This window comes from Mustela erminea, chromosome 11 (genome assembly GCF_009829155.1).
Source record: "Mustela erminea isolate mMusErm1 chromosome 11, mMusErm1.Pri, whole genome shotgun sequence".
NCBI lineage: Eukaryota > Metazoa > Chordata > Mammalia > Carnivora > Mustelidae > Mustela > Mustela erminea.
Genome location: NC_045624.1, coordinates 40,331,870 through 40,347,481, shown reverse-complemented (window position 1 = coordinate 40,347,481; position 15,612 = coordinate 40,331,870). Strand labels below are relative to the sequence as shown.

General features: G+C 42.7%; 1 protein-coding gene across 9 annotated transcripts in view; it reads right to left on the bottom strand.

The window, feature by feature from the left end:
- The window catches only part of ELMO1 (engulfment and cell motility 1), a 522,832-nt gene that overhangs the window by 345,821 nt on the left and 161,399 nt on the right, over window positions 1–15,612 (bottom strand). For all 9 annotated transcript variants that reach the window (XM_032305259.1, XM_032305268.1, XM_032305261.1 and 6 more), the window contains 2 exons: window positions 13,594–13,763; window positions 1,921–1,956 (listed from right to left, as the gene is read on the bottom strand). In XM_032305259.1, coding sequence (XP_032161150.1) covers window positions 1,921–1,956; window positions 13,594–13,763 — 206 coding nt within the window. The remainder of the gene's footprint in view (window positions 1–1,920; window positions 1,957–13,593; window positions 13,764–15,612) is intronic.

Here is a 15,612-nt window from a genome sequence, read left to right as displayed (position 1 = left end):
TCTTCACATATCTAGTTTTTTTATTATTATTATATTCTGAACATTGGGAATAAAAGACCACCAAGTCTCAAAATTTTAATTTTATTCTTCTGAAGAATGTTTTGTTAGAGCAGGAACAAACCTAGCTAGAATCAAACTCCCAAATTCTGTAGTGAGTGGCAGTTTAAAACTCTTCTCAATTCTTTTCATTTCCAGTTGCTGTTTTTACCAGCCCCCCAGGTTTATCACACACATCTACACTCACACACATGTACATTCACACTGCTGACTTGGGCTGATTTTACAGGTGGATGTATGTAGACACAGGGTCTCATATCCTCTGAACTTCCCTCCTTTCATGGATTTCGCCTCATGAGGTAGCTGTTCCATCAGCCCCAAACTATACCTTCTTAGTGTCCTACCAAGCAAGACTCAGGCTTTCAGCCACTCCATGCATTATAACTGCAGGAGCGGGGATCTTCAGGGAAAAGCTACAAACACATAAATCTCATCTGAGACTCATTTGTTCTTCCAAGGGCTGACCTCCTTCTTTCTGTCTACTTTGGGTTGCTATACAGCTCCTTCAAGCAGTTATTTTTAGGTGTTTTTGTTTACACTACTTTGTCCAGATTCTGTAATTGCTATCCGTAATAGTCTAATTAAGATATTCTGCCATTACCAGAATGAAGGCCCTCAACACTGATTTATTCTATGCTTGATAAATGAAAATCGTGGTTCACAGGTAGTCATACTTCCAGCATCCCTACATACCAAAAGATTAAAATTATTGGCAGATAAATTTTAAAAAATTACTCTGGCTTCAGAGCCCCCAAATTCCTCGACACTAGCAAGTTGTATGAGGTTGCTAGAGAAAAACTCAGTTTGAGTCCCATCTCCACCCTGATTTTAACTTCTGCGTCAGTGAAATAATTCTCATTATACTGATCTTGTGCGGTGGATAGAAGTGTGAATTAAAAGTAATGAGTGTAAACATTGAGACAGTGCTCAGAACAAACGCTCATAAAAGAGGGCTTCTATTGCCATTACCATTAAGTGTGCCTACTATATTAAATACATATATCAAAAGAATATTTAAAATTTTTTACCCTAAAAACTCAGTAGTGCTTTCCACTTTATTAGGATTTAGTAACTAAGGAGTATATACTTTTTTTTCTATGTGAAAGGGTAGGGGAAGGTGAATGACTTAGACCAGTTTTATGTACTTGAAGGTGATTGGAATTTTCTCTGAGGACTGAAAAAATAAGACACACATTTTCAGATGTTGCTCAGTTTTGCTTCTCAAATTAAAACTATCTGCTTAACAACTTGGCAAAAAGGAAATTTGTTCTTCCCACTGGAGAGAGTTTGTTAGACCCTGTTTGGACTCACCTTGTTCAGTGGACAAGAAAGGCACCGAGGAGGAAAAGCGCTAAGAAAGAAGTTCTGAGATCTCCAGACACAATTATCGTGCAATTCACTTGATAGGGGACTGAACACTTTCTGAGACTCCGAGTAAATAATTTTCATACCATACTTCAATCCTGAACTTTTTTTTTTAATGTGGATCTTTTTCATACTGAGCCACTGAAGAAAATCAAAGACTTTTAACTTTGAACATCAGATAGGCACAAAAAAGGAAGTTTTTGTTTAAAGTAATACATAAAATTATGCCTAGCCTTGCTCCCAGAAAAGGATAGCAATTCTGTTTTAATCATTGTGTGGCGACAAACATAAAAAATCCTCTGACGATCAACCAAAAGAAAAGGGGGGGGGATAAAATTTTGAAGAACCTGTTAGTAAGAATATCAAACAAGCAAAAAAAAAAAAATCACTTACTCAAAATATCTAGATGCATAGTTATAAGGTCAGTCAGAGGACAGGATTTAATTATGCAGAGAAGAAGTGTTACATCGTCTATATTAATTGATCATAAATTCTTACCAAGGCTTCATGATCTTCTGCAATTTCTGGTATCGTCTGCAAAATTTGAAAAAAAAAAACATATGAGGAGCATGTTTGAAAGCAATAATTTTTACACAAAGAACATATCTTGAAGAAAGGTCAGGATTACATATAGGGGAGATGTAACTGCCATGATGTAAATGACTTTATTCATTTCAAAACATTATTCGAAGTAATAAACTGGTGTTCCCCCAATGATAAGAAACAATCGAAGATAGGAATTAAACTACTGTAACCAACCCGCTGCATTAATTTAAGAGTAAAGACAACCAGAACATTCCATTTAGATCAGAGTGAGTATGTGTTCAGAGGGGAGAAAATCCCTAGATATAAGACCAGGCATATTTTCAATGGGGGAAAAAAAAAAAAAAAAAGTGGAGCCAAAAAGTACTAGACCAATTCTTAAGTATAAGCTCAACACTGAATAAATAATTGATTATCTTTCTTTGAGAAAATGCCCACTAATTCCACTTTGACTTTTCTTGAGAAAAGACTGCCTCTTTGCAGGGAAGGTATCACAAGATACGGCACTAGTCTTGGACAACAGATGGAGCTCTGTGATAGTACCCTGCAAAAAATGCAAGAAAGGACCACTATGCTTCTTAAAAACTGAGGTCAAGAAGATGAGGAAACAAGTGATGTTCATCCTATCAAATCACTTCCCATTCCTCCAGTCTGCCATATTTCTCTGGTCTTAAGTATGTTTTTCCCTCTGTTTTGAATACCCTTCCCATCTAACCAGCTTGTCCAACTAGCTAAGTTCTATTCCAAACTCCCCAGCTTCCAGGCTCCTCTGGGAACCCTTCCTGACCTCTGATTCCCCTTCCTTGACCAGACTGAGGGCGGCACTCATACCCCCACGTGCTAAGAGAAACGTCAGCTGTAGTATGACTTAGGCAGGACATCTCCCTCTTCTTCCAGCTCCCTAAAGGCAGAGGCCTTCACCGTGACTGAGTACTATGTCAGGTCTGTGCAGAGTAGATAATAAGCAGCTGATGAATGATTTGGCTCTTCAGATGAAGTGAAGTTTTATTTTCATCCACATAAAATGTAACCACTTCAGAAACCTAACTGACCACAGGAGATCAGATCTTGTGTTTGGTAAATCAGGGGCAGGGGAGAAGGTATAAAAAATGCATATAGTCATCTTCTTCCTCCTCCCATCCCCTACCTTGACCTGTCTTTGGAAAAAAAAAAAAAAAAAAAACTTAATAGCTTCCTTCCTTCTCTCCCTCAAAAAGCCGCTGGGCAGGGTAGAAGAAGTAGGTGACCAGCCCACCACAGGGAGGCACACTTGAGCAGAGGGTGGGCCACCTCCCAAGGGCTGAGCACTACCGTCCACTAAAAGGAACTGGGTTCCTTGTAGAAATGACTCCTGCCAGGACTGAAGTAAGGAAAGTTCTAGATAAGCCTGGAACAGCTCCCTGAGCCAGAAAGGAATGAAGTGCCCAGAGAATAATGGGAGACAGGTCAGAAGGGCACAGAACACTGCTTGAAGCTTCCATAGTTAAATCTGGGACAGACTGTGCACCAAAATAAATAATAACAGTGGCAGATCACAGCTTACTGAATTAAACAGGACCAAATGAGTCCACTGTTTCAAAGAGTGGCGTGCTGATACTGTTGCAGAGCCAAATCTCTGCGGGAAAACATTCAAATCTGATTTGTACTCTTTTCTATCCTCCCTCCCAAAACCATTCCAAAATTATTTATTAATTACAAGGTGAGGTAAATGTGTTACAGGAGAGACTCCAGGAAAGTGCTCTCTTAAGCGGTCGAAGTGAACATCAGTGATAAGACATCGAGTCCATCCACAGGCTGTAATGGAGAAACCACAAGCATTGGTGATATTCCAGCCAAAGATGTACAATATGGGTTTACAACAACAAACCAACACAGGATAAACCTGCAGATAAAGACACCTGTGTTCCAACGGGAAGCTGTGCGTTCTCTTCCCAGGTCTCAGACGCCAGCCCAGTTGTCTCTAAGTGTAGCCAGCTGGTGACTATGTACATGTAGTCCCGTCTCGCAGTGATTTTATGGACTTCCTCCTTGTAGGTGAAAATGCAGTTTGCCTCTACTTACAATTGATTTCAACATCCCTTTGCTTCACATGAATTGGTGCCCTTTTGACTTCTACTTTGAAACCATTGAAACATCTGCCCTGTTCCCTCACCTCACAGGAGTAAAACTGTTTGAACACGTGTCCAGTTTTATATCTGTGTGAGAGCCAGGCTTTTGTTGTTTCCTAAAAATCACCTGTAATGAATTCCCTTTTAACAAACCCAAACTGGAAGATATTCTAAAAGCGGCTGACCTATCATCTTAAATCTTGCCAAAATCAGGAGAGAAAAGGAAACCCTTAAGGAATCATTTCGTAGGGAACGCAATCAGGAAAAGACGGAACACCTGGTGCAAAGGTGAAATCTGGACACAACAGACAAGTGTGAGACTTGATCTTGCCACTCTTCCAGTAGGTAGGGAACTGTTCAGTTAATTAAACAAGGAGGCCATTAACTGGGGTGGCCCTGAGGCTGGAGGCCTATGTAAGCAAACCAAAATCTAAGCCTGTAAATGCTATAAGGTTGAAAAACAAAACAAAACAAAACAAAAAACAAAAAACGCTATCTATGGGTAACCAATCACAAACACCCAGCCAGACTCTAAGTTGCAGCCAGTCAAATAATTGCTTTGTTTTGCTTCCTCCTCTTCTGTATAAAAGTCTTTCCCCTGGGGGCACCTGGGTGGCTCAGTCGTTAAGCATCTGCCTTTGGCTCAGGTCATAATCCCAGGGTGCTGAGATAGAGCCCTGCATCAGGTTCCCTGCTCAGCAGGCAGCCTGCTTCTCCCTCTCCCACTCCCCCTGCTTGTGTTCTCTGTCTGTCTGTCTCTCAATATACTCATTTTTAAAAGAAATATGGCCAGGAACAAATGAGTCTAGAAAGGCTGATATTTCAGGGTAGCCAGAAGCCTCTACCTGAGCCAAGGTACAGCATTCTGTTCTCTGGCAGAAGACAATCTCCTCTCTAAACAGGCTGTGAGACCTTCTCTCATTTCCATTTTTGCTTCCAGGGTGATGCTGAATAGCTAGCTTGAGCAAGCTCACCCTGAATGTCCCTGTTAATCACTATCTTGAGAACATACCGATCCCACCTCCCTCTATCTTCCCATCAAGCAGAATGTGTAGAAGAATGTGTTGTCCAGCCTTCAGGGTCAGGGGCTCCTGGAGATGCCCAGCCCAGAGCGTCTCCTTTGCACTGAAGGGTGTCCAGATGGCAGGCCTTGATCTCCTTGGAACGCTGGCCATGCGAGAAGGGAGAGGCCGAAGATAGCTGGCCAGGCTAAGCTGCTGTGCTGTCAAAGCTGGCTGCACGGAGATCCCAGCAGCGGACGCTTTCTTCACTGCTTCGGTCCTCCTTGTTTACAAGTTTCCCCAATCAACCTGTCTTGACTACTGTCTCTGGGTCTCTTCTGTGGCCTCACTGGACTATCATGCACCCTCGACGTGGAGTCTGCTGGGGTATGGCTGCACAGATAGACAAAGACCCAGGGACAAAGCAAAGAGCGCCGGGAAGGGGGAAGATCCAGTGTAAGGAATTTTCTGCTGCACAACCGCTGACAAAGCCCAAGAGGATTGACCTCTTCTGGGTTCATGATGCAAATTTCTGGCCGGGCCCCAGACGGGCTGTTCCAGTTGGAACTCCCTGCACTCTGCAGAGTGCGGAATCCAAAAAATTGGGCAGATGATCTGGGGAGACCCAGCGGTCTTCACAGCTGGGGCCCCAAGACCACATGGAGCAGCTTCTTTCTGTCCAGAGAGCTGCTGGCTCCTCCCTGTGGCCTCGGTCCAAGGTGAAGTGCAGGACACGCACCGTGTGACCTGTACTTAGCTGCTCGACAGCGAGTCGCTCCTCAGCTTGGCCTGGCTCGGGCCTTCCAGAACAGCCAAGGTTTACGAGAGACACCAAATTCTTAGAATTAAGAGCATGAAGTTAGAGCTGAGAATCCATGCCCGCAGAGGTTAACAAAGTTACTTTCAAAAAAACAAACGAAGTCATCTTTTGTGTGAAGATGAAGTTCAAAAAAGGTCACACAGGGGCACCTGGGTGGCTCAGTGGGTTAAAGCCTCTGCCTTCAGCTCAGGTCATGATCCCAGGGTCCTGGGATCGAGCCCCACATCGGGCTCTCTGCTCAGCAGGGAGCCTGCTTCCTCCTCTCTCTCTCTGCCTGCCTCTCTGCCTATTTGTGATCTCTGTCTGTCAAATAAATAAATAAAATCTTTAAAAAAAAAAAAAAAGGTCACACATAGTCCAAAACTGTCATATCCATCTTTGTATTTTCCCCCACACACCTTCTCTGGTGTGCCTCACCCCACGTCAGAAACACTCAGCACTCAAGTAATACACACTTAACTAAATGAATAAAATCCACAAATCCATTGTCAACTGTGGGTGCTAGGCAACATCAATGCCAAGACATCATTCAGGTGCTTAATTCAAGTCATACATCAATTTTCACATCTCCTAAGGAATGGCTGTAGCTCTGATTCGCGCCTGGAAAAAACGAGTCGCATAATGAAAGTTTCACATGAAACTGTGTGTTCATGAATGCTGACAACAATTTTTATAAACACAAACACACAGAGCTATACATATGCACCATCAAAGGTCCTCAACTGTGTACATATGTAGGACAGAATGGGGAGGGGACTAATAATTTATACAATTAACATTGTTCTTTAAGACAATAACTTGAGAGCTTTTGACATCTCTCTCAAATAAACTCTGGAACTCTCTCCACTATTTCTAATACTGCCAAATTTTGGAGAAATTACTTCAACCAAAAAAAAAATAAATAAATAAAGCACTTGTAAATTCCCCAGATTAGTGAGAACCCCTCACTATCTCACTGCTATTTTTCTTAGGAAAGCTAGAATCCCTGAGGGACCACCAGCCCAGTACTGGCCAGGGTGTTAGAAATGGACAGATTCCCCCACAAGTAATAAAGTATAAATAAGGATATTTCAACAAGCTGCAGGGCTGTTCTTATTTGTAAAACAGCTTTAAAATGTGTATATCCTAGGGCGCCTGAGTGGCTCAGTTGGTTAAGTGACTGCCTTCAGTTCAGGTCATGATCCCGGAGTCTCAGGATCGAGTCCTGCATGGGTATCCCTGCACAGCAGGGAGTCTGCTTCTCCCTCTGATCCTCCCCCTGCTCACTGTGCTCTCTCTCCCCCTCTCTCTCTCAAATAATCTTTTTTAAAAAAAAGTGTTAATGTGTAAATACTTTTAAAAAACCCTCTGAATCAGGAATCATATTCCAACAAAATAACTTAAATATTCACAAAGATTTTTCTAGAAGAAAAACTGATTAGAGAATGTGAAAAAGACACCAAGATAATGGAAATGTCCAACAACAGTGGAATGGTTAACCATACTGTGTACCTCCTTCAAATTGTCACACTGTACCTGAACAAAGTTCTAAAAATGCAATAATATACAAACAACACAAGTGATGATGGAAATAATATTAATTACATGGAAATATTATTAGGTATAAAAAGGTATACAAGAGTGTGACGATTGTAATTCTTCTTTTGCAAAGCCTGTGCATGTGTGCGTATACCTAAAAGAAATACAAAAAAGGGAGCACCTAGATGGCTCAGTCATTTTAGCATCTGCCTTCGGGTGAGGTCATGATCTCGGGGTCCTGGAATTGAGCCCAGCATTGGGCTCTCCACTCAGTTGGCAGCAAGTCTGCTTCTCCTTCTCCCTTTGTGATCTCTCGCTTTCTCTCTCAAATAAATAAATAAAATCTTAAAAATATATATATACATAAAAGAAATGCAAAAAGGATATATACTACAATATTAAAAATGTCTCTGGGAAGGCAGATTACAAATGATTCTTATTTCCTCCTCTGTTTACTTATATTTATTTCTTTTTTTAAAAAAGATTTTATTTATTTATTTGACAGACACAGATCAAAAGTAGGCAGAGAAGCAGGCAGAGAGAGAGGTGGGGGGAAGCAGGCTCCCCGCTGAGCAGAAAGCCCGATGCGGGGCTTGATCCCAGGACCCTGGGATCATGACCTGAGTCAAAGACAGAGGCTTTAGGCACCATTACTTACATTTATTAAATAATATAATTTTTTTTATTAAGGATAGAAAGCTAATTCAAAAAAGTATCTCGAGTTTTTTGTAAATACATGAATTTAACTTTTTTTCTCTCTCGACTTCTCTGCCCAGGGTGGTGCTACAGCTTACTCATAGTCCAACAGCGTAATTTTCCTGTCACATAGCCAAGTGGGAAGGAAACTGTAAGAATCCTGCCCTTTCATTCTTGGAAATGTTCCCCCTGTTCTTCTGTTTAGCACTGGAAGGACAGAAGATAAACTATCTTCTTGACCATGTGTGTAGAGGCACAGACAAAGAACACGGTGTTTTATTGAAAGCCCAAGAAAGGCAGTGTTAGTCACTACACTGGGCTCAGGGTGGCAGGTATGATTCTTTTATTTCAATTAAAATAAAATATTTCATTTTATTTTTCATGTACTGAGCTGTAACTGGCATACAATATCATGTTAGTTTCAGGTATACAACAGAGCAAATCCACATCTGAAGACATTGTGAAAGGATCACCACAGTGTCTACTTACCGTCTGTCACCATACAAAGTCAATACAATGTTACTGCCTACATTCGCCATGCTGTACATTACATCACGGGGACTTGTTTATTTTATACTTGGATGTTGATGCTTCTTGATCTCCTCCACCCATCCTGCCTACCCTCCAAGCTCTTTCCTCTCTAGCAACCACCAACCTGTTCCCTGTAACGGTAAGTCTGGGCTTAGTTTGGTTTTGTTTTTCAGATTCCACGTGTAAGTGAAATCATGTCGTGTTTGCCCTTCTTTGACTGACTTGTATTACTTAGTTTAATACCCTCTAGGTCCATCCATGTCGTCACAAATGGCTGAGTACTACTCCATCAGACCTATATGTCACATCTTTATCCATTCATCCATCAGTGACCAGCGGACATCTCAGTTGTTTCCGTATGTTGGCTATTGTCAGTAATGCTGCAGTAGGCACGGGGATGTGTGTACCTTTTCAAATTAATGTTTTCATTGTCTTCAGATAGATACCTAGTTGTCCAACTGCTGGATCACATGGCAGTTTTAACTGTAATGTTTTGAGGAACATCCACACTGTTTTCCAGAGGGGCTGCACCAATTTACGGTCCCACCAACCGTGTACAAGGGTTCACTTTTCTCCGCATGCTCTCCAACCCCTGTTATTTCTTGTTTCAACAGCAGTGACTCTGACAGGCGTAAGCTAAATTCTCACTGTGGTTTGGGTTTGCTTGCCCCTGATGACAAGTGCTGTGGAGCCTCTTTCAAGTATCTGTTGGCCATCTGTATGTATTCTCTGGACGAATGTCTATTCAGATCCTCTGCCCATTTTTTTTAATAGATTTTATTTTTTTAAAGATTTTGTTTATTAATTTGACAGACAGAGATCACAAGTAGGCAGAGAGGCAGGCAGAGAGAGAAAGAGAGGAAGAATCAGGCTCCCTGCTGATTGATTAGAGAGCCCAGTGTGGGGCTTGATCCCAGGACCCTGAGAACATAACCTGAGCCAAAGGCAGAGGCTTAATCCACTAAGCCACCCAGGCACTCCCCTCTGCCCATTTTTTAACTGGGCTATTTTTTGTTATTGAGTTATATGAGCTCTTTAGAGGTTCTGGATATTAACCCCTTGAGAAGTGTCTAATTACCTGCTTTTAAAAAAAAAAAGAAAGAAAGAAAGAAAAACACTGTCTACTCCTTGACTTTCCTTGCCTGACACCACTGCCTCTCTCAGGCTGAGCCAACATGTTTCCCCACAGCTTCACTTGCTTCCACACATATGTTTCAAGCTTAGACTAGGAAGGGAATTTCTAAATTCCACAAGGATGGAAAAATTCAGTTCAGGTTTTAGACACTATGCCCTGCCAACGTGACACTCCCGTTGCTCCTCTGTTGCTCATTTTGCCCCATGGCCCCTTCTGGGACCAACTGGAGAGAGAGACCTTTAAAAACTCAGCCTTGAGTAATGACAAGCAGGTGAGTAATCTTTGAATCTCATTATGGCTCCAAGTCAGGGGGAAAATTCCAGCTACATTTCTTCAGTGTTTCCTAAAAATTTCCACAGGTCCTACTTAGGCAACCTCTGCCTTCTCCTGCTGGAAATATGCCCAGGAGTCACAGTGAAATATATTCCAAATTGCAGGATCTATTTAATTTGTACAGTTTCTGTTCCCAAAGTTGCCTATTAATTAATTAAAGTCTTGCTGAAGCTTAATTGAGAAGCCAGGCTTCCTTACAAGAATAAAATGTCTTTCTCTCATCTTTTTAATCTGAGCCAAAGAGCTGAATAATGGCCGGGCATCGAATAAGCAGCTTCTTAAAATGAGCTGTGGGATCCAGCAGAACGAGGCAGAAGGCCGTGTGGCTCCAGCACCTCCTTCCTCCAGTCCCGAAAGGAGCCTCACTTTGAACTGACACGAGTCGGTAAGGAGGACACCAAACGCAAGCCAGAGAGACACCATTCCTCTCAGAAACAGAAGCTGACAGGAACGCGTGAGAGATAAATGCAAACCAGAACTCGCCCAAGATCTGGCCTCAGGTCGTTTGTCTGTCTGAAACCCAGTTGCATGGAACAAATTAACACGGCTTGCAGATCACAAATTATTAAAATACTAATAACTATAATAACGCTTTTCAAAAAAAAAAAAAAGGAATTCAATGACAACGGTTCTCATAAAGCACGTGCGGTGTCAACATCCTCTCCGGTTATCTGTGTGCAACACGGAGACAGAATTCAGACATGCCTCCCCAGTCCTCAGTCCGAGGTGGAATGGCTCTGTGGGGGCCCCTCTACAGGTCGAGATGACTTACAGGGCAAGGCAATGACACTGATACTAAGCAATAATGTTGACAAGACAAATACAGAGCACCAGTGTTCACTCTTTTTCTTCTCAAGCAGAAAGGACAGTGTCCCTGTGAGGGGTGTTAGAGCCTAAACTGTGTTCCCTTAGAATTCATATCTTGAGCCCCTGTCTCCCAGTCCCTCAGAATGGGACCGCATTAGAGACGGAGCCTTTAAAGAGGGGATGAAGTTAAAATAAGGCCGTGAGGGTGTGTCCTAATCCAATCTGACTGGTGTCTTTATAAGAAAAAGAAATGTGGACCTTCAGAGAGGTTCACTCAGGAATGAGTGAGACAGAGGAAAGGCCACGTGAGGGCAGAGCCGGAAGGCGGCCATCAGCAAACTGAGGAGACCACAGGAGAAACCAATGCTGCCAACACCTTGATCTTGGACTTCCAGCCCCCACAACTATGAGACAATACATCTCTGTTGTGTAAGCTACAGCCTGTGGTATTTTGTTATGGCTGCCTAGCAAACAAATATAATGGGAATTTTAAAAAAAACAAAAAAAACAAAAAACAACAACAGAAAAAACCCTGGAGCTCCTACTGTGCATTTTTCCTCGTTGCCAAAATATATAAATGCCAGCCTTGGCAGTCTCAGAGCTCGGCCCCAGCCTTCTATTCAGGGTATAAATCACAGGGACCTCTGCTTTCAGTATACTTCACACTACAATTGCAATTATGATTGCAATTCTGCTAAATTTAGAAGCATTAACACTATCATTCTGAATGCTCAAGAGCTTAAGTCCCTGGATGCTTAGGTATCTGTGATAAAAACACCTGGTGTTAGCAGGTTCCACTACCACTGGCTCTAGCACCCTGCCTGCGATACATCAGTGACTGGGACTCAGATTATAAATGTGAGGGCATTTTTACATACTCATTTAACACACTGTAAATGTGACTGAGGCTGCACCCCCCCTCAGGGCTCACTGTCCCACTCCAATCAGTGATTCTGCAGGAACTTCCATATGTGGCACCCACATGAAGTCGTCTACAGTGACTGGTGAAGGTGATTATAATCACAGCTCCCACTCCCCAGCTCACTCTTACCAAAGAATGAGGGATCCGACCCATTCTGCACCACACCTCAGCCTGGGGCATCCAATACAGATGAAATGTTTTCTCCTTTTCCTTAGTCAAGTCCCTTAGATCCAAAAACTTACTCCAATTCCCCTGAGCTGGTTCAAACTCCAGCTCCAATTTACAGCAGGCGCCGTGAGATTCCTGTAAACCCCAGAATCTGAGTTTCCCTGCTCTGCTCCAAGTTGATGTTCGCCAAAAATTTAATGAGCTGAGTTTCAGCCCTCATTAAAAAACAAATAAACAGGGGCACCTGGGTGGCTCAGTGGGTTAAGCCTCTGCCTTTGGCTCAGGTCATGATCTCAGGGTCCTGGGATCGAGCCCCACATCAGGCTCTCTGCTCAGCCGGAGCCCTCTACATGCCTCTCTGCCTACTTGTGATCTCTCTCTCTGTCAAATAAATAAATAAAATCTTTTTTAAAAAATAAACAAAACCCGTCTACAATCAACCCTCTCCAAATCACCTAAGCCTGCTTGCCAATAAAAAAAAAAAAAAAAGAATCTGTCACAAGTGCTACCTGCAGAGGCCACATGTAGGAGATGGAAGGAAAGTACGAAGGAACAAAAGAATGAAGGAAGGGAGAGGATTGAGGTGGGTCTGCAACACACACAGTCAACAGCTCATTCTTTGCATCACCAGGTACTGAAGAGACATGTAAATGGCCCAGGCTTAAACCCCAATTCTCAGGGACACTTAACTCTTTCCTCATAAATATCTATACCACCTTTGCACATCACTGATTTAGCATATTAATATCTAATTAACTTTCGTGGCATCGTCACATGGTCTAATTTGCATATTCTAATAGTGAATGCCAGTCGCACCTGACCACTTGGGAATGAGCAGATACCTGTGAACCCTACCCTGGCGTCCGGTGGTCAGGGGAGCGGTCTGTCCACACATGCAAGAGTCAGCCCGATCTGGCTCTTTACACTCCCCAATCACACCACAGAATCAAAGCCTTCCCTGAGAACGTGCGCTCCCCAAGGAGAAATGCCCATCCCTTTCCTGACTGTGACGCAACTCGAACTCCTTCAGGCCCCACTCACTGACACCCCCTCCGTCGGTTTCCGTGAGCTGTAACTGGTCCCACCTCTGGACTCCCCGCCCTCAGAAGGAATCAGACGTCACTTGAATTCTGCCGCCATGAATTTTTTAATGGCAAGTCTCACATCTTCTTAAATTCTACCAATTTCCATTCTTTGCACGCAGTATTTAGTAAATACTTATTGTATTTAATTTTAAATAATTAAGGATATATACTTTATCATTTACATGATAATTTTTTTAAGGAAGCTCCATGCCCAGCGCAGAGCCCAGCATGACCCTGGGATCAAGACCTGAGCTAAGATCAGGAGTCAGATGCTTAACTGACTGACCCACCCAGGTGCCCCTCAAATGATAATTTTTTTAAAAAAATCACTTCAGGGGTGCTATTTTGACCTGGTCTAAGACTCCGGAACATAAGGATTTGGGGGAGTGGAGCAGTCAATTTCTGGTCTTTAAAACTAGAAACTGCAAGTGCAAGGAAAGTAACTAATACCCGGAATACTGGAGAGAATAGAATGGACTCGAAGTCTGAATAAAAGATGCTTACTCGGTGCCGCTTTCAACCATCTGTGTGAGGAGAGAGATGCCATCGAGATTTATGAACTCCTGGGCAAACGTGACATCCCGGGAGAGGCTGGCTAGGTCCTTCAAGGCCTCCAGCTTGGCGTCCATACTCGATGACTGGATTCGTTCGTGGAGCTGCTGGGCGTTTTGAGCCTCGTTGAGGACAAAAACAAAGGGAAGAGTGTTCATAGAGGAAACCCCAACTGACAGAAAATTACCGTTTCGTTGAAAAACAAAGACACTGAGGCCAAAGCAGGAGACCATATGCATACTCTGTACCAAGGGCAGATTTCCAACCATAATGACTCTGCCTTCAGGCAACGGCTGTTAACTTCATGATGGGAATCAACACTTTCCTGACAGAGCCCATATTTCCATCTCTTGGAAAAGCAAGAGCACAAAACCAATAAAGCCCCAGAAATGGAACTGGAGTGGCAGTGAGGAGGGGGAAATGGGGAAAACATTTACCTTTTAAGTAAAATTATTATCTACAAATGACAAAAAGCTATTTGCTTAAACAATTACACAAATTTATGCAACACGTTCACCTGTTCAGTCAATACTCTGCGTAAAAACTGCCTACACACCGTGTTCAAAAGCTTCATTAGACACCCAAGTGATCTCTCCCGGTTACTGAACATTTTCCAGCACAACACAATGGCGCTTATAAATTTCACTTTTCAACACCATGTGTTTCACAGGCATCGGCTAATTACTGCATCAATATAAAATAAAATAATTTGGAAACCAAATTAGCCACTTTGCCTAAAATTAGACTTCTTTTTACGGCATCTGCCCTTGGCTACTACACACAGGGCAGGGAGGAATGGAAATATATTGGAGGAGCTGACCTTCTGGATAATAACTTACGGTTTAGATTTCAGTAATGGTTTTCATATCTACTTTTCAGCTGGGGCAGACAGGAAGAAAAATAAAATATTAAATTTTTCTGCCTGTATTTCTGCTCAATGGAAATAACTCAACATCTGTAGTACTTATTATTTAACTCCAAATTGCAATGTGCCATTGCCGTCTTCATATTCTCCCTCTTGGCTACTTGCTTTCTTCTCTGAAACGTGTTATATTTCAGAGGAAGAAGAAGAGGGGATAGTTGTCCCCAACAGTGAGGTATCTTCTGAACAGAAACTCCTGAGAATGATCCAAGGAGCCCCCCGTGAGCTCTAACGGGGTTAAGATTGCAGACGGAAGGCAGGGAATCCACCCAAGTACTGACAGTAAAGGTTCCCCACCCCACCCCATTGGGCTCCACGGCCAGGGACCCCTCCCTCCCTGCCCAGGTCCCCCTTCACTTCATCTGGAAGTAGCCCCCAGGAGAGAAGGGGACCCAGCAGAGAAACTCATGCCAAATCTTCAGGGACCAAGACAGGAATGCACCCCACACCCTCCCCAAGTTGGTCAGAGACACACGGTAGTCTCCCATCGCAACCATCAACTGACACGTTGCATCAGAAACAAGAGCGGGAGAAGGAAGGAGGAGAAAGAGAACTCTCTACTCACTCACAGATCCCTAGATATCTGACAAATCACCCCAACCCGAAATCCTATGTTTTTAAGGGGGTTAAGGGAGAGTTGAGCAAGAATCACTTCATCTTTTAAAATCACTCAAAGAAACATTGTTCTTACAATTTTCCAAATGGACATACAGCATTAACATGTATTTAAACCAAGTGGATGACTTTGAATTCCTTGAAAAATACATTTTTCTCCAAGCAGGATGTCAGCATTTACTGTACAAATGATGATAATGAAGGAATACTCAAAGATTATCTCGCTATCAGTATTAATTCTGACTAACAGTGTTTGGGGCTGTTAATACTAGTAATAAAATCAGCAAAGTTACTTGGGGCTTTTTATGAGCCTCTGTTCTAAATATCTTCGAGAAGGAATTCATTTAATCTACACAGTAATCCTATCAGGTAGGTATCCTCACCATCTTCATTGTACACAGGAAACTGAAGGGCCAGAGAAGTTATGCAACTTA